The 24423-nt window shown below is 43.3% G+C and overlaps 1 protein-coding gene across 4 annotated transcripts in view; it reads left to right on the top strand.

Annotated features, from left to right (window-relative positions):
- The window catches only part of LOC117360500 (polymerase delta-interacting protein 2-like), a 72989-nt gene that overhangs the window by 15629 nt on the left and 32937 nt on the right, over nucleotides 1–24423 (top strand). For all 4 annotated transcript variants that reach the window (XR_004539429.1, XR_004539430.1, XM_033944336.1 and 1 more), the window contains exons 3-7: nucleotides 1042–1139; nucleotides 9916–10012; nucleotides 15590–15659; nucleotides 15868–15975; nucleotides 21092–21228. Coding sequence is in view for 2 of the 4 variants with exons in the window: in XM_033944336.1 (XP_033800227.1) it covers nucleotides 1042–1139; nucleotides 9916–10012; nucleotides 15590–15659; nucleotides 15868–15975; nucleotides 21092–21228 (510 nt within the window). In the remaining 2 variants the exon portion in view is untranslated. The remainder of the gene's footprint in view (nucleotides 1–1041; nucleotides 1140–9915; nucleotides 10013–15589; nucleotides 15660–15867; nucleotides 15976–21091; nucleotides 21229–24423) is intronic.

The raw sequence follows: 24423 nt of genomic DNA, 5'->3' as shown, positions 1-24423 counted from the left end.
GCCCCTGTACCGAGGAACATGTGAAGCATCCAGCAGCTCGGGCAGTGCCTCAGCCAGCGATCAGGTGCGGTACCGCGGGGTCGGCAGTCCTTAGGCTCGACTCTAAGGCGGTCGTCGCCAGGCACTGTTGAAAGAGCTGCACACTCGCACGCCTCCAGCCACTGCACGCGCCTCCAGCTAGCGCAGGCACCGTGGGGACTGGCACAGAAGCACACCTCACGCCGCCAGGAACCACGATCTTTCAACAGTGCATGCGCGCTTAGCCTTTTATTATAGTTGATATAGGTTCCCTCCTCACCAGAGGTCAGGTACTGCAGAGTCTTTCAAAATAGTGCTACAAAGTTCCACACAATCAGTCAAAACTTTAACAGCACAAGAATCACAAAATCACCACTTATTGTTTCGCTAGGCGCATCCTCGGGGGAATACTCCACAAATTGCTCGGCTTACATTATGGCAAACTGTGGCCTCAGGGGAATAATCCTGATAGTTTCCTACACAGTCTTATGAAAAGCAGCACAAGTGGCGATTTTGTGATTCTTGCGCTGTTAGTTTTGGCTGTTTGTGTGGAACTTTGTAGCACTATTTTGAAAGACTCTGCAGTACCTGACCTCTGGTGAGGAGGGAACCTATATCAACTATAATAAAAGGCTAAGCGCGCATGCGCTGTTGAAAGATCGCGGTTCCTGGCGGCGTGAGGTGTGCTTCTGTGCCAGTCCCCACGGCGCCTGCGCTAGCTAGAGGCGCGTGCGGTGGCTGGAGGCGTGCGAGTGTGCAGCTCTGTTGAGGAGGGGACCTATATATTGAATAGCAGGTGGAGTTTTTTTTATGGCTTATGACTTGTGCTTGTACTAATGTGTGTACTTGCGTTTTAGTGCTCCCTGGTCCTTTATGGCTTGAACTGAGGTCTTTTTCTCCTCCTTGCTTATTTTTCTAATTATATGGCCCTTCACTGCCTTCCTGACTTCAGAAGAAAATGAACCTTGTTTGTCACTTCCTTCCCCCATTCTCAGTATGTCTCCTTTTCATTCCTGAACATAGCTCTTCTTGCACAAGGTCTTTGGGTACCGTGGTGTAGTGCTCTTCCCATGGCTGGCACGTCTGTATGACCGAGATATCACCAAGTGCACCGTGACTAGGTGAGAACCTACAGCATGCTGTTGTTTGTTTACCCAAACACTTTGAGTGGATGAGAGCTGGCAGCAAATACGAATACTAACATATCTATGGAAGCGCTCATACTAAAACACACACAAGCGCACTCATGCTTTCATGTTTTACTTGCCTATTCTTTCACATGCTTGTGGATGTTTGTAAGTAGATGGTATATCTGTGTACACACTTAAGTTCTCCTATATATGCGAGTACATAATATAGCATGAATTCTATACGTGATGCATTGGATCTGGAAAGCCTACACCATTTTTCAAAATATTCATCTTTTCTTGCCATATAGCTGAGAAGTAAAATGTACTAACAATCCATCTTCCAACTCTGTCCTCCCCTTCCGTTTCCCTTCCCTCCCCCTGAGGTCTGCCATCTTACCTTTCTTTGTCTCCTTCCCCACACCTGCAGCAATAGATCTCACCATTCCCAGATGCTCCATCTTTCCTTTTCTTAACTACCCTTTCATCCAGCAACTCTCCCTTCTTCCCCACTATCCCAGAGTCCACTAGCACTCCCTTTCTTTTCTCAACTACCCTCCTATTCAGTATCTCTATCCCTACCCCTCCATACCATCCCTTGTGTCCAACTTCTCTCCCTTTCTGTTCCTTCCCTCCCTAAATCCCATTGTCCACCATCTCTCTCCTTCTACTTTGTTTTTAGACCCATTATTTCTTCCCCCCCAGTCTGGTATATGCACGTCTCTTTGAACCCCCTCCCTCCTTCCGTATAATTCTACACCAGGGCCCCCCTCCCCTGAAGGTCTGCACCCCCCTTTAAGGCCTGTCCCCCTTGATGGCTGCATTCCCCCCCCCTCGAAGGCCTGCATGTTCCCCCTGGCCTCCCGCTCTTACCTTAAGATAATCGGCAGCCTGCAGAGAGGATCGCAGTGCTGTAGCGATCTTTGCAGGCTACTGTTGCCCTCAGCACTACGTTCCCTCTGCCGTGGTCCCGCCCCTCCTCTGACATCAGGGGCAGGATAGTGGCAGAGCCAACGTAGGGCTGAGGATGACGGCAGCCTGCAAGGATCATTACAACACCGTGATTTTCTCTGCAGGCTACCAATTATCTTAAGGTAAGAGCGGGAGGCTAGAGGGGAAGCTGGAGGATACTGCAAAGGCCCCTCACACCCTAAAGCGGTAGCGGCAGTGGACAGCCAGCGCAAGAGGGAGTACTGCTGCTCCTGCTTCAGGGCGCAAGGGTTGGCAACCGAATTGGCATGGCTGATTTTTTAAAAAATGAACCGATTCGCCCAATTCGAATCAGTGAATCGATTCAAATTGGAAATCGGACAGCACTACTTTCCATCCCCTAATCTATTGAATATGGACATTGATTGCGCTGGATTGGCGCCAGATCAGCGATTGTGTATCGCATGCCATAGTGTGCCGGGAGAGGAGGGGGCGCTTCGGACTTTGCGTCCTCCATGTCCTCTTGAGCTGGGGAGCCAGACTGGGTTTGTGCCTTCCGAAGAAAATTTTGCCCAGAGGCCGTTCTGGAGTCTGATGCCAGGCACCTTTTCGGTCGACAACCAACGAGGAAGCTGGGGCTGGATGCCTTGGTTTGACCTTGGCTGGCCCTCGAGTGCCTGTATGATGTTCCTTCCATGGCCTCTGGTTGGTTGGGTCTTCCGCTGGACAGAGACACATTTTATCCTGTTGTCTCTAGTGGCTCCAGTTTGACCTTGCTGCCTGTGGTATGCGGTTCTCGTTTGTCTTCAGCAGGACGAGAAGCTCTGGCTCCCTTTTCATCGATATCTTCTCTTTCAGGGACCAGTGTCCTTGGTGTTTTGGTCTTATGGCATGGCTCTTGAGCGCTCAGCCTTGATGATATGCGGTTATTCGGAGGTAGTTATTTTGACCTCTATGTGTTAGAAGTAACCCTCTCCTATGGCTTCTTCTGCCAAAGCCTGGAAGGTTTTCCCACAGTGGGTTGCTAGGAATTAGGTGGAGCCTGAAAAAGCTCCCAAATCGGTAGTCCTGACTTTCCTTCAAGAGGGTTTAGATACAATTCTGATAGTGGCCTCCCTGAAAGTTCCAGTTGCAGGCCTTTCATGTTTTCGAGTACACAGAGGCGCTATTTCTCTTACTGCTCTTCCAAATGTGTACGGGGGAGTGCTTTGTCTGAATCCTCCCTTATGTCTTCCTTTCCCTTCGTGGAATCTTACCATTGTTTTGCAGGGCCTTGGTGATGCCCCTTTTGAACCACTATAGGATGAATTTCATCTGGACCTAATAAGACAGTTTTTTCTGGTCACCATTGTCTCGGCACAGTGTATTTTGGAACTTTATGCTCTTTCGTGCAGGGAACCCTTTCTCTGTAGTACGGACACAAGTGTTTTTCCTCCATACTGTATCTTCTTTCTTGCTGACAGTGGTCTCGGTGTTCATGCCAACCAGGAGGTTAGGTTGCCTGCTTTTCATCCAACAGGTTCAGATCTTAAGCAAATTGGATGTATAGAGGGTCTTGCTCCGTTATTTGGAGAGGACTAAGAGTTCAGGCCATCTGATTCATTTTTATTATAAATGCTGGGCCTCGCCATGGTAGGCCAGCATCCAAGTTCTCGATCACTCGATGGATTTGAATGGCCATTTCTGCAACTTATATCACCCACGGCATGCAGCTGCCGATTTCACTTAAAGCATGCTTGCCGAGAAGTGTGGCTGCATCGTGGGCGAAATCTAACGTGATTCATCTTGATGAACTTTGCAGGGCAGCTACTTGATCCTCTCTTCATACTTTTACCCGATTTTACTGAGTGGTTGTGGCGGCATGTTCTGATGCCATTTTTTGGCGACCTCGGGTTTGAGGGCAGGCTCTTCTGTCCCTCACTAGCTAACGTGGCTTTCTTATGTCACCTAATGTATGGAATCCAGAAGGGACCTAACAGAATGGAAGACTAGGTTTATACCTTTGATAATCTTCTTTCTGTTAGTCCTTGGAGGATTCCATATGATCCGCCATCTCTGTATTCACTCAGTTGTTGGGAGTAGCCTGCTCCTTTCTGCCTCGGTTACTCTCATTACAGGCTTGAAGATTTTCCAGCCAGATCCTGTGGGGAGTTACTGTGAGTATTCCCATTACCGAAGGTCTTTCTTAGGGTGCTCGCTGCACACTATAGGTTAGTACTACATTGTTCCTTAATGTTTTTCTGAGTTGCCTTTATGCCTGTTATCACTTGTTAATATTTTGCAGAGCAAACCAGTTCATGAATTACTTCTTTTGATGGGGATTCTCCCCTTTACCCCCTTGTCATGGATTTGTTCAGGTATGTTGCTTGGCTTTGGGACTTAACTGGATTTGTTTACCAGATCTCAGGCTAAGGGGGTGGAGCATGTACTCAGTTGCGGATTTCTGCAATACCTGGACTGCGGGTTGGGATTGAACATACTGGTAGGCCAGGTTTTCAGGATATCCACAATGAATATGCATGAGAGAGATTTGCTTACCAAGAAAGCAGTGCAGGCAAATCTTTCTCATGCATATTCATTGTGGATATCCTGAAAACCTGGCCTGCCAGTAGATCTCGAGGACCGGACTTGGGCAGCCCAGATCTAGTGTATAGAATCCTCCAGGGACTAACAGAAGATTATTAAAGGTATAAACCTAGTCTTCCATTAAACCACACACCAAGTGCATTTGTCCTGGCTGTGTATATCAACTTGATAATAAATTTGGCAGTTCTTGTTGGATCTGTCTACTGGATAGTGCATTTCAAAGCAGAGTCCTCACTATGAGCAGCCAGTAGATGGCAAAAGAGCTTGGGGGATGGATATAAAAGAATTGCAAAGACCTTGAATATCCCTTGGAGTACAATTAAGATAATTAAGAAGTGTTAGATGTATAGCACACTAAGATCCTGCCTAGATCAGTCTCCCTCCAAAGTGGATGATGGAGAAAGAAAATCAATGAAGAAGCCAATGGCAACTTTGAAAGAGCTGAAGGGCTCCATGGTCAAGACTGGTCAAAGCGTACATATAACAACAATATCCTAAGCACCTTACAAATCTGACCAGTTAACTTAACAAAGTTTAAAAAGGTTTGGATAATTTCATAAAAGAAAAGCCAATAAGCCATTATTAAGATGGACGGGAAAATCCACTGCTTATTCTTAGAATAAACAGCATAAAATCTGTCTCTTTGGGATCTTGCCAGGTACTTGTGTCCTGGGTTGGCCACTGTTAGAAAGAGGATACTGGGCTTGATGGACATTTAGTCTGTTCCAGTATTTGGCAACTCTTTTATGTTCTTATGGTGGGGTGTTAAGAAGGATCATTACTCAAGAAATGTCACTTTTGCGTCATGTTTGAATTACGCAGAGGGACATTCAGGAGTTACTGTAGCCATGGGCAAAAAGTCTCATGATCTGACAAAACTAAAATATAATTTTTGTGGCCTAAATAAGTATTATATTTTGTTGCAAATCCAACAGAGCATATCACCCAGAGAATCACCATCCTTACTGCGAAGCATGGTGATGATAGCATCATAGTAGGAGGATAATTCTCATCAGCAGGGACTGTGGCATTGGTCAAGATGGACAACAGAGAAGTATAGCAACATTTTTGAAGGGAAAACCTGCTATCCTCTGCAAGGCTGATATGAAGGAACTGTTGTTATTGTTTATATAATATGTGCTGTTATTTTTTATTTTCATATTTTTATATGATTATTTCTTTTGTAAAACTGCCTAGTTATAGGCAGTTCAAAAAATATTTTAAATAAATAAGAAAGCTGAAACTAGAAGTTCCTTTCAGTACGATAACAACCCAAACCTATAGTGGAGTAGCTAAAGAATAAGAAAGTAAATATTCTTGAGTCAGAGTCCCAAGCACAGTCTGGTCAAATCAGGCTCTGTGAACTTCCTTAGGACATGTCACAGAACTGTTTTGTGAAGAACAGTCAATATTGAAGCAAAAAAACACTGTGGAATAACGATGCTCCTGAAATGGACTTTAATATAGAGTCAAAGTTCCAATTTAGACAATAAATTGCTCCACATAGAAGATAGTAAATAATCCACATACAAATCGTGAGGACCTATTCTGCTAGCAGTGCAGGACCTATCACGGTCCGCGTTTCGACAAGATGTCTTCTTCAGAGGTCCCTGAGAGTCCTATGTTGATAAATAGGTGGAAAAATTTTCTCTATGGGCCAAAAATTTTCCCTTGGTTTCTTTTAATCATGATAGTTAAACAACAGCTCCAGAGTAAGGGAAACCAAGGGAAAATCTTTGACCCACAGAGAAATTATTTCCACCTATTTATCAACATAGGATTCTCAGGGACCCCTGAATAAGACATCTTGTCGAAACGCAGACCGTGTTGGGTCCTGCGGTACTAGCAGACTAGGTCCTCACGATTTGTATGTGGATTATTTACTATCTTCTATGTGGAGCAATTTATTGTCTAAATTGGAACTTTGACTCTATATTAAAGTCCATTTCAGGAGCATCGTTATTCTACAGTGTTTTTTTTGCTTTGGTTTGGACTCTTCTTCTCTCTGTGGACTTTTTGGGATCAACTCTCTTTGTTTTGAATAGTCAATATTGGCCTAATCTAGGTGTGCAAAGTTGATAAAAGACTAGGGGTGTGCCTGGTCAAAAAATTTCAAATTGCTTTTGGACTTTTGTCCCCACCAACTTTTTTCAGTTAGTTTGACAGCTGTTTTAATACTTTTTTTCCCAGTATAATAGGGATGGTATGCTGAACATAAGGTTATCCATCTGTGATCGTGAGCATACTGCAGAAGATGTCGATCACAGCTTTTCAACTCTTCCTCCTCCTCCATGGTCTCTGCTGCCCCCTTCAGTTCGTCTGCAAGTGAGCATGAAGGTGTGTTTCTGATCTGATCTGCTTTTTTTCATTATTTTGCTGTGTTTTCTCAGCTTGTTTTCGGATTTTTTGTGTGGTGTCAGGAGATCCCAGTTCAAAGAGACTTCTCTGCCTGCTCGAAGAGGAGCAGACGTTTGTTTGCAGCTTACAGCTGTATTCCTCTGGGGACCTGTACAGCCAGCCTGCTGAGGATTTGTGGAGCTCAGGGTTCCGGGCCTTCAGCACTTGCTTGCTTCTTTGACTTGGTCAGGAGCTTGAGCTCTGGTTGTTAGGCATCAATAGCGGCTCTTTGGGGCTCAGAGTACCAGCTTTCCAACTCTTCCTACTTCCCACTCTTTCCACTTCGTGCATCGCGTTCTGATGGGGTAGAGGATCATTTCAACTGAGGTCTGACTGGTAGCCCAAAGATCTCAGCATGGGAACTGACTGGCAGCATGAAGCAGAGAACCTTTCCAGATCCAACTACAATTTAAGGGAGATGAAGCAAGCTGCAGCACCGTTTCCCTAGTACGTGATTTGTGGGTATAGGTTCTGATAGCCTATGGGGAAAATCAGGGGAGGGGGGTTGTCTTGAAAAGTGTGTTTTGACTGTTTCTGCAGCTAGGTCTTTGGACCCTCTCCTGAAAAATCCTATTTTTGGAATTTTTTGGTCAGCCCTGAAGTGTTTAGAAGTTGTTTTTTGGCACCAAAATGCAAACTTGAATTTTCTGCTTTTTTTTCAAAAAAGCTTTCTAACTTTTCCAAAACACCTCATTTTGCCTCAAAACTGACAGGGATGGAGTCCTCAGATCTTAATGCCCTTATTTCATGCCTTATTTGTTCTGGATGGGCGGTTAAAGAGCACCCTTACGCCATGTGCAGCGTGGCACAGGATGGAGGGACGAGAGCTTCGGGCTTAGCCCCTCTGCAGTCTTCTAGAGAAGGGTAAAGGGTCCCATCAGGGGGGAATGAAACTATTTCCAGAGTCCTGGAACAGTGGTCCTGCTCACTGTAAGGGCATAGATGCTTTGCAGCCCAAGAAAAGGTGATTACTCTGTCCTAAGGGGGAAGGAGAGTTGTCCACTCAGGCCTTTACCCCAGAGTTAATTAATCTTCTCTGGTAGGCTTATGCACAAGGCAGAACTCCACCTGTTAGGTCTGCTGGCGAGCAGACCAGCGAACAGGCATCCCTTGATGCTCAGAGCACTTCTTCTCTGAGAGTGGAGGCTATTCTGGAGACTGATGGTCCATCAGACAGGGACTCGGAGGATGAGAGGTCAGATTTAATTACCTTATTATCTCAAAGTGAGGCTTTCCTAGTGGGAGAGGCACTCTCATACGGAGGACCAGTAGACAATAATCGGCCATAGACCAGGGAGAGCATCCCTTTGCCAACTCTTTAAGTCCTTGACTTGCTGAAGAGCCATTATGGAGTCCTTTTGAGAATTAAAGATAGACCCCTGACCCCCCCCCCACACCCACACACACACAAGCACCCACACACAAACCCTCCTCTTCTAAATGGGGTCTGGTCTCAACCCACATCTTTTGCATAGCACCTGGACATGAGGATCCTAGTCATAGAGCTCTGGGAGGCTTCCTGAAGGTGGCTAAAACCATGACGGAACAGAAAGGGAGCATTTTAGGGCCCTGATTTCTGCAGTCTTTTCTTCAGGATAGTCTTAAAAAAGAGCCTGCCATTTGGTCCCCTCAAGTTACAAATGCAAGCCTCTTGTGCCTTAGGGCTCGAGTGGGGAATGAGTCTTTGGCTTTCTATCTTGATGTGTTCAGATTTCTGAAGGGAGCATTGTGTTTATACCCTCCTGTGCAACAACCATCTCCAAAGTAGAAACTTAACATTATAGTACAGGTCCTCAGTAGAGCCCCGTACAAGCCCTTGCAAGAGACGTCACTGCTGGATCTTATCATCAATATATTTTTCCTAGTAGCTTATCGTCTCAGCAAGAAGGATATTGGAACTTCAGGCTCTGTAATGGAGAGAGCTATTTCTCAGATTTACAGAGGCAGGTGTGTGTCTACACATGCACCTTTCTTTCTGTCAAAGGCGGTGTTTGCGTTCCATGTCAATCGGGAAGTCCAACTGCCTACATTCTAGATTGCAGTTGTAAAGATAAATGACAAAGTATTGGAGTTACTGGACGTGAGGAAAGCTCTTCTCTGTTATCTTGAGGTGACAAATGATTTTCATCGTTGCTATGGCAAAGTCTGTGGGAGTGCGTATAATAGCTGTATAAATGTGAGTGCTGGTTGCACTCGGGTAGGTGGCTTTTTTGGTCTATTTTGCTTGTATAAAGTTTCATGGAGTTTAATTAATTGACTTTGTTGCAGAGCAGAAAATACTTTTGACTTGGTTGGGTTGTTCCCCATGCCCTGCTTGTTGTTTCTCCTCTTTTTTAGGGGTGATCAACTGCTTTGGTATGAACTGAGGAGATGGAGACTGCCCACTGCCCCAAGAGGAAGAGCTGAAAAGCTATAGATTATTCCTTCTGCACAAACTTGCAGATAGAGGTAAATAACCTACTGGTCAAGATTCATATAGAGGTGAATAACTCACTGGTCAAGATTCATGTTCTTTTATACTGGAAAGATTATCGAGGTAAGAACCTAATCTTCCCATGGCCCTTCCATAACAATTCCTGACCATATGCAATTATTGCAGAGACTAGTGTCTTTGTACTATGATATTTCTTAAATCAACCCTCCATTATTTTTACAAACAGTAGGATATATGCAACCAGATAGTAATTGCTAACATTAGCTAAATCTTGTACTTTTATTTATCATTTATACATACACTACCATGTTCATACCAGTATACCCAACACAAACTGGCATCTTCCCCAACTTGTTGTTATAGTCCTTGGAGAAACATCAGATTCTGGGTAATGTGCTCATGCTTCCCCCTCACCTCTTTCAGCCCTGAGAAACCTGAGATTCATGGCAGTAAAGAGTTGAAGGGACGGACTCATCCCTATTATCAGGTCTTGGTGGATGCCCGCGACTGCCCTCACATTGTGAGTAAAGCCTTATATAAAGTGTTTTATATAAAAAAAGTTTTGGTTTTTTTTTGATTGAAGATTTAATGTAGTAGTGTCCAGTGAGTAAATGGGAACTGATGATCATTTACCCCAGTAAAGACACTTCATTGTTATCGGTATATGGGTGTTTGAGGTTCACCACTCACATCAATGAATGATAATCTGAATGATTTGTCGTATTGATTTTGCTCAGTTTGTTGGTTAATTATTTGTGAGCAAGAATCTTTTTTTTGTTTCTGTTATTTTGAGATTGCATAATACATATCACGTATCCAGCATGACCAAGTTGTGTTTGACAAGCATTGATATAGTTAAAATCCATACATATGAGAGGGTTCTTCAAAAAGTTTGCACATTTTCATATTTTTGCAGGAAATGGTTGGGGCGGGAGAAGTGATAAAAGGGCATGTTGAAAAGAATGTCATGTGACTAGTCAGTCAGGCAAAACAGGGTGATTATGTGAAAAAGTGATGTAACTTGCTTTTGAGATATTTAATAAATAGTGTTTTAAAAAATAAAAAGTGCAGAAATGTTTTGAAGATCCCTCATAAACCTAAAATGTTGTCAAAGGGCCATTTTGTCCCACCCACTGTGCCCATTGATAACTGACTGCTGTATTGTTAGAGGTTTCCCGGGTTCAGGCATTGGAGGCAATGAGAAGTAAAGTAATGAGACAGTAGTTAGGACTGGTTTGGAAAAGGCAAATAATATAAGAATAGGCTTATTACAAATACAGAGCATATGTTAGTTTCAAAGCAGGTTCAGTGTGTGTGTCTGTCCTGCCTGAATGAATGAGGTTGGGGGGTCAGAATTTGGGTGCGTATGAGAGAGCAGAGCAGAGACCGTCTGTGTGAATGAATGTCCTGTGTGTCTGAATGGTAGCTGCAGAGGTTTGAAAGGCTGGAGGAACAGAAAGAAGCAAGAGGTCCAATCAAGGTGTTGCAGCCTGTCTTTATAGATCTGGGTTTGCTCTAAAAATAGTATCTTCCTCTACCACAATATGATATTTGTTTGAAACAGTGGCCCTTAATTGACAAGGGGGTGTGACTCTTGTGGAGACCTGGTAGCTGGAGCTATTCTGTGCCGGAATTCCTTTGTTATATTCAAGCACCTGTCATTATCATATCTTTTGAAAGTCCAGGGCTTTGCAGGATGCTCCCAAACATGTAGAGCAGGGCTGCCCAAGTCTGGTCCTCGAGATCTACTGGCAGGCCAGGTTTTCAGGATATCCACAATGAATATGCATGAGAGAGATTTGCCTGCACTGCCTTCTTGGTGTGCATATCTCTCTCTTGCATGTTCATTGTGGATATCCTGAAAACATGGCCTGCCAGTAGATCTCAAGGACCGGACTTGGGCAGCCTTGATGTAGAGTATCCTGCAAAGACACGTAGATTGGGAAGAGCCATTCAGTCTATCTGCAAACATTCCCAGGGTCAGATTGTTCAATATAATATCCCTGAATCCATTGCTTGCACTCTGGATATGCCAACCCTCACTAATGTAATGCTGACAGTGCTGTCTTTGATCTTTCCAAACCTAAAGCTTCTTGTACCTCAGTGTTTAGACATTCTGCTGCTCCCCAACAGAAGACCTCCACACAACTCCCATCCAGGGCTTCACTCTTCTGTTGGAGAAAAGTATCTTTGAGGGCTGTATATTAGTGTTGGTGCACTAGTAAACTGAACTTTTGTATGTAGGGATAAAGTAGAACAAGGTTGAGTTCCAGAGACATTACAACTCATATAAATACATTTCTCTTTATTTCACTTGGTGATAAATACTCAATGGCTTATTACTTAAAATAATCATAAATGTCACAACAGTAAAGTATTCAGTTTAGCCTATGCTTGCCACAAAATGCATATATGTATTCCCAATAAAGATATCTCTCTGTATGGAAGCTGATCACTGTGGTCTAGGGCAAGATCCTCTGGCTCTTCTTCTTGGCTAGGATCTGTCCCTCTATGGCACCTTTTTCCGGTCCCTTTGCTGGAAATCTTCTACTGTCTGATATCCTGGAAACCTTTTATTGTATAGTGTTGTGTCCATAGGCAATAATATCTTTTATATGTCATTGGCTGTAAACGGGTAAAAGTAGACACAGTGTCTTCCTGGCACTTCATGATTAGTTCAGATCTTAGAGACAGAGTGATCTGACATTATCATGGTCTCAGCATATGTTGTTGTTGTGCATGCCCAGTACATATAAGTGAAGAGTGCAACTTATTCTGCACCTCCACCTGGTACCTGACCTTTGTTTATTTGCAGAGATGGTTGGAATAATTCTCTCAGCTCACTTGGAAGAAATATTAAGGGCTAGTTCAGAGTCTTCAACCAGGATCTCTTGTCTTAAATTTCCTAAATGTATACTAACATGACACCTATTGCTATTTCCCAATAAAAGATTGTTCTCTATATGTGATTGATTAGTGAGTTAGTAGCTCCTCCAGCACGGTTCCACCGCTTAAGAAGTTTTTCTAATCAGCATCATTTCAGCACAGTGTCCCCTAAAGAAGGTGTCTTCTACATGCCAAACCTGGGATCCTTGTTGGGACCTACTGTTTCTAATAAAGATTTTTTTGGGGTTGTAAAGACATCCCCCTTGCCTTTCTTTGTTTTTCTGTTCAGAACATATGAGCATGGATTAATGAGAAAAAGCCACCATGGATTTAGTCAAGGGAAATCTTGCCTTACCATCTACTGCATTTCTATGAATGGGTGAATGAATATGTGGATAAAGGTGAACCGGTTGATATTGCGTATATGGATTTTCAAAAGGCATTTGACAAAGTATCTTATGAAATGACTTCTGAGGAAATTAGAAAGTCATGGGATAGGAGGTAATGTCCTATTATGCATAATTAACTGCAGCATGGCATGCCCTAAATAGCCAAAATGATGAACTCATCCAATTTTGAATATCGGACACCTACAGGAAGAAATGTCAAGCAGCAGGTTACTATGTTTATGCTTATGTTTTGTCTGTTTGATTTTATTATGTATGCTCTCTTGTGAACTGCCAAGAACTCTGGATTGTGCAGTATAGAAATATATGTATAATAAAATTAAAACAATGTCCACTGCATGCCTCTAATTACTACAGAAGTTTTGAACTTTTAATTGGAGAGTTAATTCCATCGACATTAGAACATAACATGAGTTGCCATACTAGGACATCTATCAAACCCAGTATCCTGTTTTCCAAAGTGGCCAATCTAGGTCATAAGATCCCAAAGAGTAAAATAAATTTTATGCTGCTTATCCTAGGAATAAGCAGTGGATTTCCCAAAGTCACTAGTTTCATTCAGAGAAAATAAATAAATTACATTGTCTACTATATTTGGACCAGTGCATATTGCATAATGTGGAGAGACCAGCTCAGCCACAGGTCCCCTCTATATGTCCTGTGGATTACAATCAATCCAAACCCTTTCTCTAGAACAGTATTTTGATACTGAATACATGTTCCCTTATCCCCCACTTTCTCCTCTGGAACTATCCTACTTGTTCCCCAATGAGGTATTGTTTGCCCTGAATAACTACATGAACAGGTTAGCTCTTTCTTCCATCTCTAAAGGAAGGTAAGAAAATAATTACCAGACATAAAAGTGTAATTTAAACATTAAGGTCTTGGGAGTTCTTGGCGTCCTACTAACTGGTAAGGTACTAACCAAGAATCTCCCCAAATTAAAGTCTCATTTACTTATAATTCTTGCCTCTCCTAACATACTGTCACTTCCCTTTTTCTTCATACACACATTCAAGTCTACTTGCATTTTCTTTTCTATAAATATATCTAACATTGTATTAGTTACTTGCTGACATCCATATTATCCCTTCTATAAATCATATTTTCCACTAATACATTTTCCTCACATCACTCTTTTTAACCCTACTTATAATAGTCTCTCAGCAAAGGTTTCTACTTACACAATTCTATCATCATAGAATTTCCCCTAGGATGGAGGTTTCACTTCCCAGTCCTTCATCTCCTTTATACGATTCAAAACATAACTTTTAATCTTTGATATTGTAGCTTTCTAAATTAAACTATGCATCTCGCCATAATGACATAACTTCATTAATGAAATATGAATTAGACCTCTAGGAATGAGAAAAGAAAAAAAAAACCCAACATATTTAAATGTGGTACTAGTTCTTGATTGATTCTTCAACAGTTTCAAACTCAACTTCCCCAGTCTGTGGAAGTCTTATAACATAATTAAAAAATTAATTTTACAAAAATTATACATTAATATACCAAAGAGTTTTTACTCTTTTATAGAATCTCCAAAAATTAGCTTTGGTCCTTAATTGAGCAGGTAAATTATTCCAAATTGTAATAACAGCATAAACAAAAGAGATGGTAAACCGATGAGAATAATGCAACTGAGAAAAGAGTAAAGTTACATTGTCTGAAGAATTTGTTTGTAAAACATGATAAATCAGGAGCTGCTTTGACATGCAGAGCTGACAGATAGGGCAGTAGAGCTAACAGGCGCCACCATCTTATCTTCTCCAGCGTAAGAGCTCTTAAAGTTTTTGTCGCTGTTTCTCTGAGTAAAACTCTAACTTCAGTACCAGACAATAACAAAAGGTAATGCTGGTCAAAAGATACTGTTTTCAGGGTGCAGGAGCAATTTTAATGACTGGGTTTAAAAGGAGGCAGCAGGAGAAGTTAACCTCGGCGATCTCTTCCGAGCATAGCGTCACGTGACTTCCCTTCTCCTCACTTTAAACTCCACAGATGCCCTGAAGTTCATCCTGCTTCACACTCTGGGACTTCTTCTTTTTGTTCTCCAGACCTCATTTCCTTTGCTACGCACCTCGGTATCTTTCTCATGTCATTCTTTATAGACGTCCTTGTGTAGGATTCAACAAAAAGCTAAACTAGTCCAGCATTCATAGAGAAGACTTAGTCTCTGTTGATTCTAAATGTTTAATATTGTTAAGTAACACAAGATGACTTACTGCAAGCAGGAAACTGAAACAAAAATAGCAGGTAATCTATCCAAAATCTTAATTTGTTCTGTTCTTTTGTAGTTGTATAGTAAATGCAGGATGAAGCTGAAGTGATGAATATTGGATTGCAGAATATAGATCTGTTGAAAAGACAGTAGGCATGCAGGGGCAGTAAAGGGGGAGAGGAGTCTTCTGGGACCTTGCCTGCAGAACCAAGATGAAGATTTTCTGCAAGAGATATAAATTGACTACCAGGTTCTCTATATTGACTAATAGGGTCAAATGTTTCATCTAGCTGAAGTATAAGTAAAGTAGGCCTCAAGGAATCAAAGGAATCATGGTCAACATTTTAACCTTAAGGATTAAAGTTTTATAGGACCAAATCAGGTCAGTTTGTATGTCAGTACAATACAAAATAAATGTAAACATGTACACAAAGCAGTAAGGGCAAAACAACCCTCGCATGCTTTCCTTGTCTTGAGACACCGCCTTACTAATTCCAGATTGTTTGTCTTGTTGCTCTTGCAATCTCATGGAGATTGTCTATCCCATCTCCATGTACTAAACCTTTTGGTCTTTTGTCTACAGAGAGCACAAACTGAGGCTGTGACCTTCCTTGCCAGCCATGCTGACAGTCAGGCTCTATATGCCATTCCAGGTAAGACGAGGTCTCTGCTCTACTGGTGCTAATTGGTTCTATGCCAACTTTTTATTTATTTATGTTTTCATCATCTTGCTGTCGAGCAGGGTCTCTTGTACCATTTCCATGTTCTTTTTCTTTCTCTTTTTCTGTCTTGTTCTTACGCTGACTTCTTTCCGTTCTTTCTGTTATCTCAACCTTCCATTTCATTCCCTCTCCCCTGTAGGTCTGGATTACGTGGGACATGAAGATGTTCTCCCTTACACTTCCTCTGATTCCCTTCCCATACGCCATGATCTTTTTCAACGCTTCTTCACGCACAACCCTGAGAAAGGTAAGAAACCCGCAGATGAAGGTGCATTACCATTCTGGGCGTTACGGAGTACCTATATCCTATTTTCTTTGGAACTCTGCTGGTGCACTAATGAGTAAAAACAGGTCTTAGCAACTTTACTTTGGATTCCATCTCCATATCTTTTCCCTCCCCCCCCCTCCTTCGAGACATCTACAGTTCTGGTAAAATTATTATGGATTTTGGCAATGCTGAGAGCTTGCTGACAATAAAATCTAATTTAATCTAATCTGAATTTCTGTATCACATTTATCTAGAACAGGTTCAAAGCGATTTACAAGCTAAGAGGTCCATATAGTAATATGGGAAATTGTAGTTACATAGTTGCAGGTGGATATATATGAGTTTTAAGACAAATTCACCATTAAGAGGTCTATAAGGCAATGGGAAGTAAGTTACATTAACATAGAAGGATGGTGGATCCGGTTACAAGGAGGTGACGATTACAGATTCACAAATGGAATAAGGAGTGAGCAGAAATGATGACTGATGATGTAATAAATAAGGTGATAAAATGCTGTCTATTCTTGGTTTGGAGGGGAGGCTGAGTTGCAAGGAATTTATCAAACAAGTATGGGCTAGATGCACTAAAGATAACAACTGGATCACTGTTGGTTGATTCTCTGGCTCATTCTCAAGCAGGTTCATTTCAGGGTTGATAACAGCTTCCTCTCTGCTACATCTCTGGATACTGCACAGACTGACTCCATTGTGAGATGTTGAGCGAGAGGCTGCCTTGTGTTTTGGTAATCACCCGGCTGTGCACACACTGTGAAGCCATAGAATGTGGAGCTCTGATATCTCTGGCCTTCGGCCACGGCTCCTTTCCTAGAAGAACAGCAGGACTATTATACACATCAGTTCCATCCATTGATATATGGGCATCTTTTTGAGAGGCAATTCTACTTCATCATTGCATATTCAGCTTGACTCCATCTAGCGATACAGTGCTTTCCCCACTATTGTGCTGGGAGTGTGACTCCACCTGGCCTTGTTACCAGCCTACAGCCTTGGATGCGGAGTCCTTCGGGAGGTTTTGCAGAGTTCCCCTTCCAGACGGGATGCACAGACCCACCTTACGGTATAACAGAGCTCCATTGTGAGATGGTGGATGCAGCTCTGCCAGTTACTTCAGCTTAGCCCTATTACTGGCCCTTGAGCATGGCTATACTCAGCAGTTCAGCCTCACTGCATCTTTGGATATGCAGCATGACACCGCCTATCTGTTCAGCATTGCTCCACCTCTCAATGTAGAGCTTAGGTGTACCTATTGGTACTGCAGGGCTCTGGATCTCGATGTGGAACTAGGCATCTCCTGGCTGTTCAGTTCAGCTCCAGCCCCAGAGGTATAGCATGACTCTGCTTAGCTATTTCTCTGGGTATGTTAAGAGGCTCCTTCTCTAGATGTTGGACGCGCCTCTGCCTGATGGTTCGGTGATGTGTCTCTTATGTGTGTAGAAAACCAGTACAGATACTGCTATTACCCAGCACTACACTTCTAAATATAAGCCCAGACAGCTGAAAGGGCTCGGGTCTCAGAAACGGAGCCTACGCGCAGCAGTGACAATCACAAACTGAGGAAAATCAGCGTAGTATAATCGCTCCAACTCCAATCATTGACCCACATGCATATATTTTTTTACTTTTTCCTCTCACGTCTATCATCTGAGTCACTGCAGGAGCTGGATGAGCTCAAATTCTCTTTGGTCTTAGGCATTCTTTTCGACAGATATCCTTGCATATCCTTGTTTCTCTGTCGAAAAGAATGCCTAAGACCAAAGAGAATTTGAGCTCATCCAGCTCCTGCAGTGACTCAGATGATAGACGTGAGAGGAAAAAGTAAAAAAATATATGCATGTGGGTCAATGATTGGAGTTGGAGCGATTATACTACACTGATTTTCCTCAGTTTGTGATTGTCACTGCTGCGCGTAGGCTCCGTTTCTGAGACCCGAGCCCTTTCAGCTGTCTGGGCTTATATTTAGAAGTGTAGTGCTGGGTAATAGCAGTATCTGTACTGGTTTTCTATGATATATTTATATATATACTGCTGGGGTATTTTGTTGTAGTTTATACCTTATGTGTGTAGACCATGGCTCCTCCTCCCAATTTGGCATTGCTTCGGTTCTGGAGGTCGCTAGGATATAGACTTAATAGAGCAGGTCAGTAGAGTTAAGGGGGCCAGTAGACTTAAAAGGGGGTCAATGGTATGGGCAGACTTGATGGGCTGTAGCCCTTATCTGCCGTCATCTTTCTATGTTGCTATGTTTCTACATGGCAGCTTTGGCTGCCAGTTTGGTATGGGTCCTCCTTTACCAGTATGTTACAGCCCTAGTTGTGAGCTTGGCCTGGCACCATCTCAGGGGGGAGAGCATGGATTCCTTAGACTGTGTGGCAAGGCTCCCTCTCTGGTTGTAGAGCCCAGCTTCAGCTGCCTATTACGCAGCCTCATCTCTGGCTGGAGTGTGGCTCCACTGGGCTAATCGACATGATTTCTCAGGACAGTGAGTGTGGTTTTATTGCTAGATGTAGAATGCAGATCCATTTGCTGGGCAGCATTTCTCCAATGCTACTTGTGGTAGGCTGCTCCAGCTCTAGATGTCACTCATTGTTCTAGCTCTTGGGACCGTCCACTGCTCCAGTGAGGAGCCCAGCACGGCCACAGACTGTCAAACATAGCCCTGTTTTGGGCTACCGCCCACAAATCCATTTCCAGTTTCCAGTGGTCCCTCGGCTGTTGCAACAGCTCTTTCTGTCAGGTTAATATTCTTCACTGGCTGTTGGCCTACATGTCTTCTTTGACTCTAGCATGCATATCCTTGCTGCAGCACTGTACCTAGAGGTAGAGTGCAGATCTTCCTCCCACATGTCAGTCTTGGCTTAGTTCCAATCTGAACTTTGGTAGCCTTGCTCTAGTGGTTTAATTCCTGGTATGGAGGGCAACCAGTCTTGTCCTTTGAGGGCAGGGCTCATGATTTCAGGTCATTCTTTCTGACAGCTGTTCACTGTCCCACCCTATTAAGAACTGGTTTGCTACATCCCACTCGTCTCTGGATTCATCTACCTGATAGAAACAAAGAGTATGATGGCAGAAAAGGGCCGTCGGCCCAACAAGTCTTCCCACTCGAAGAACCCTCCCTCAACAAGAACCCTTCCTCTAAGAATTTCCCGGAGCGAACCCACTCCAAGAACCCTTCCTCAACAAGAACCCTACATGTTTATCCCATCGTCCCTTGAAGTCGAGTGCGTTACTGGCCTCAACTACCTGACGTGGAAGACCATTCCATCGATCAACCACTTTTTCGGTGAAGAAGTATTTCCTGATGTCACCATGAAATCTCCCACCCTTGAGTTTGAACGGATGCCCTCTGGTTGCCTATAAGGAAGAAGATATGATAATTTTATTTCCTTTAGTCACAGCAAATGAATCCAGAGTCCCACCCTTTTGATTCCTTTCTGTATTCCCGGTTCTCCATAGGGATTTGACTGGTGAACAACCTGGATATGGATTCAACAACTGTGAGGAGGGAGTTATTTGCTGACTGCCTTTTCCTATGAACCCTGCTGTTTTGTTATGATGAATACTGGCTAACTAGTGAGCATACCATTACCATCCCATATATGACAGAGCTCAGTTTAGTGTTCTCTATCTCTGCCTGTTGGTAGATGGAGACAAATCACTCATCTCTGAATTCATCTGCTGTGACTAAAGGAAAGAAAATGATCAGTTATGAAACATAATTATATCTTTGGTTTATGGTTTATTAGATCCCTGTTAATACAAAATATTAGAAGCTATATAGATTCCTATGTTGCTACAAAACTTAAGATTGAGCCCACTAGAGACAGAGAGAGAAAGTGCCTGTATATAACATGTAAATCGCTTTGGTGGTACCACAGAAAGGTAGTATGTCAAACACATGACTCTTATCTTTTGACCCTTAACAAGTTAATATCTGACAGGCCATAATTTGTAGAATGAGCTAGCAGCTCAGTCTGTCCAGAAAGCTGTAAGTTATGTAATTAAAGTCTTAATGGAAACACAGATGCTGACGTAACCTAGTCTGTCTGGCAGGATACATAGGATACTTAGAAGGCTGGATGTTTAGGCACTGGCCATGCTGGTATTGCTGACTGATCAAGATGGGATGACTGATGACTTGGGAGTTCTCATCCGGGAAGATATGAAAGCTGCTAATCAGGTGGAGAAAGCTTCAGCATAGGCCAGACAAATGCTGGGTTGCTTTATCAGCTGAAAGCCGGAAGTCATACTACCGTTATACAGATCCATGGTGAGACCTCACCCGGAGTACTGTGTCCAATTTTGGAGGCCACATTATCAAAAGGATGTGAAAAGAATGGAGTCGATACAGAGAATGGCTACTAGGATGGTCTCAGGATTTAAAGACATCCCATATGAAGAACGCCTGATCAGACTGCGCTTATATTCTCTCAAGGAGCGCAGAGAAAGGGGGGACATGATAGAAACATTCAAATACATCACTGGTCACATAAAAGTGGAGGAGAAAATCTTTTTTCTAAAGGGTCCCACAGCGACAAGAGGGCATCCACTAAAACTTAAGGGAGGAAGATTTAATGGTGACACCAGGAAATACTTCTTCACCGAACGGGTGATTGATCGATGGAATGATCTTCCACGCCAGGTGGTCGAGGCCAGTAGCGTGCTCGACTTCAAGAGTCGATGGGACAAACAAGTGGGAGTACTACAGAGTTAGGCTCACACGATAGATACTCCAGGGAAGAAGGTTTCTTGAGTAGGCAGACTAGTTGGGAGGGAGGGTTCTTGAGTGGGCAGACTTGTTGGGCCGTCGGCCCTTTTCTGCCGTCATACTTTATGATGATTACAGATCCCCACTAGTTTCCTCCAGCACCCATGCTTAAGTGGAGATCTATGTTGGAATGCAAAGCAGGAAGATGAAAAGACTTTTCTGGATAAGGCAAGATCATGCAGATGGTCAGAGCCTGTGACTGCCAGTTAAGACATATCTTTAGCAGGCTACACAGGATAACTTGATAGGCCAGCTGCGCTTTTTATACCATCATTAATTATGGTATTATGCTACTGTTTTTCTTGCCAGTTCCACCTCTGATGGCTCAGGAGACATTGCAAGCCTGGCAAGAGAAGAACCATCAATGGCTTGAACTTTCAGATGTGCACCGGGAAACTACAGAACAACTACGGGTCACTGCCATCCCTTTCTATATGGGTGTGAGGGTGAGTAGCTGTGGAGACAGGCTGCTTGGAGAAAGGCATTCAGACACTCAGGGGGCCAAAGCTCATAACTACTGCTGGGTTTACATGCATGTTTTTTGTGTGCTGAATGCTCCAGTGGTTTTAGTGTGGGTGATGAAATCATTAGTGCAGACCGCACTAATACATTTAGTAATGCGGTCCTTATCCACTCTATAGCAATTCTCATGAACAAAAAAAGTTTTTTTCCCCTCGTGCAAGTTTAGGCCAGCCTTAGAAAGATTAGTTGAGAGAAGAGGTGTGTAGTGACACTCCTTCATTCCCACCAACCTGACCACCCTACCCAGACTTCTTCCCCTAATATATATATATATATATATATATTTATTTTTTTTTTAATAGCCTAGTGGCCTAATGTTTCCCCTTTTCCCACTATATAAACAAAAATGCTCTAGTGATCCAATGGCCCTCCTTATGTGTCTCTCCTGCCCAGGCACAAAATGCATTTTTTTTTTTAAGTTTTGGGGATTTGGGGGTGGTGTCTCTAGATATTAGAGATATGTATGGGGAAGGGGGTGGTTAGAGGTGTCTGGTTGGATTGGGGGTAAGGGGCTGATGCATTCCATGGCATGCTTATAATTTATGGGTTGTTTTTTTATTTTGGTAGGGGTTTTTTATATGTCAACTTTTAGTTCAAAAGACATGAGTCTTGAACTAGTGGGTTATTGTCTTTTACTCATGAGCTTGTAGAAGGTATTATCTTCCTTTTTCTCTCAACTCCGCCTCCATCTCTGGGCTATGTCCCACCTCCTCAGTTTTTCTTTCTACAAGCAAGTTGGAAGGTGACCTTTTGATCTGTTCTGAATTAGATTTTTTATTTTCAGGTTTTCTTCCAAACCACCTCCTCAGTTTTTCCTTCTACCAGCATGTTGGAAAGTGTCCTTTTGATCTGTTCTGAATTAGATTTTTTATTTTCAGGTCTTCTTCTAAATTGTGAGGCTTGCGGTGCTCCAGAGGTTCCCAATTTGACTGGGACAGCTCTGCTTGGGAGAAGACACAGACTCTGTGGTCAGAAGTCTGTAGCTGGGAGGGCAACTCTTTTACAGGGAACCTGCTTGGACAGTCTGTCCTAACACTTTGGTGGCTTGGGGGACCATTCCCCTGGAAGCACGGCTCATTCCTGGTTTTTACCGGAGCTTGTCTATCCCCATCTCAGTCCTGAGGTCTCTAGTGGGTGCCAGCTGCATTTCTCCCCCCCCCCTCGAAGACTTGTGAGTAGCAGTGGGAGTCAGGGTCTCAGGCTCGTTCAGGGTCTGACTGACAGCCGGAAGAAACAAGCATTTGGAGTGGAATTTCATGCTTGTTTGTGGCAGCTTTCTTTTCCATTGTCTAGCTGCAGTTTGAACTGAAACAGGCACAGCACCAGTAAAACACTGAGTTCAGGCTATTGTAGCCTATGGGAGACATCAGGGTGGTCTACAAATTGAAGTTTTAGAGGTTTCTGGAACTGGTATTTGTGTCCCCCAACTTCAGAAATTGCTTTGTTGAATTTTCTGTGCTTTTAATTTAGCTCTCTCAGGCCGTTTTTTGGCACTAAAATGCTGTCACAGCGGCCATTTTGGATATCCTAATTTGATTTTAAAATCCTCTGTCTGCTCCAAAACACCTTGATTTTGCTGAAACTCATTCCATATGGACTCATCGGGCTGTTTAATGTGGATAAATACCAAATTAGCGCTGGATGGCCGGATGAGGAGCATCCTTGTTCATGTGCCATGGGGCACATGAGGGGGGGTGCGGGACAGCTGGGCTTAGCCACCTCTTGTCCCTCTAGGGCAGGGGTGACAAATGTCGGTCCTCGGATTTTCAGAATTTCCCCAGTGAATTTGCATGAGATCTATTAGCATATAATGAAAGTAGTGCATGCAAATAAAACTCATGCATATTCATTGGGGTAATCCTGAAAACCTGACTGGATAGCGGCCCTCAAAGACTGACATTTGACACCCCTGCTCTAGGGCATCCCAGTTGTAGGTGTCTTGTTTTGGGGGGGTTAAAAATCCCCCCTAGAGCCCTCAATTAGTGACTTAGTAGATTCACCGAAGTGCAAATGCACAGACACCTCTGGGACCGCAAGGAGACAAGGTGAATTCTGCAGGAGTCCTTGGAGCTCCCTGTCCAGGGGATTACTACAGATTTTTTGAGTTTAATGTTTGCAGCCTATTTAAATTATTGGGAGCTACAGGTACCAACTGGGATAATATCTGTGATTACGCGGGGGGTTTTCACCCTTTTAGAGAATGATTCTGCTGCCTAAGAGTCATCCGCTGGACACAGCGGTCCAGTTGGCGGAGGAATGTGGATCAATGACCCAACAACATGCCGATAATTATAGAATCCTTGTAGGAATTAAAGCTTGATCCCCTGCAGATCTCTGAGGCTCAGCTTTCAGGTTTGAGCAGCTCTAAGGCTCGGACCATGTTTTTTCCAGATATTACCAAGATGCTGACAAAGCATTGAGAGAGTCCTGAAAATCCCTTGCTGGTTGCCAGGACTATGACAAAGCTGTATCCAATGGCTCTGGATTTTTATCAACTATTTGACCCACCTAAAGTGGATTCACTGGTAGTGCAAGTGGCTAAATGTACTTCACTGCCTGGTGAAGGCAGAGTAACTTTAAAGGATGCACAAGACCACAGAGTGGATTTAGTCCTCAAAAGGCAATTTGAGGCCTTGGCTGTGGGTCTGAAGACAGCAACTGCAGCTTCTTTTGTTGCATGCACCCTCTGTGATAGATTTCATCAAGGCCCATTGTGCACCCCAAAGCAGCCTCCAAAAAGTCCCAATGATGCCAGGTCAGCAGTTGAATCCCTCTGATTGGAGGGAGGTTGTCAGCTTATTGGGAGGCTTGGGTAAGGATTTGCTCAGACTACTGGGTACTGGCATCATTTGAGAGGTATAGAAGCTTAAATTATCTCATCCTCTACTTGTTCTATTTATGGACTCTCTGGCTGGTCGGCCAGAGAAAGTGGTCAGAGTCCGAGCAATAGTGATATTCATTCTGGATATTCATGCTGTAGAACCCTTACCAGCCGAAGAATTGGGCTTGGGCATATATCCCATATATTTCTTTGTGCCCATGATAAGACTCAGATGACTGAAATCTAGTCTTGGATCTGTGCTGAAGGTCTCCGATTCTGAATGGAGACTGTGCGTTCT

Source organism: Geotrypetes seraphini, chromosome 5 (genome assembly GCF_902459505.1).
Source record: "Geotrypetes seraphini chromosome 5, aGeoSer1.1, whole genome shotgun sequence".
Classification (NCBI taxonomy): Eukaryota; Metazoa; Chordata; class Amphibia; order Gymnophiona; family Dermophiidae; genus Geotrypetes; species Geotrypetes seraphini.
The sequence above is the reverse complement of the archived record's forward strand: the minus strand, read 5'-3'. Positions and strand labels throughout refer to the sequence as shown.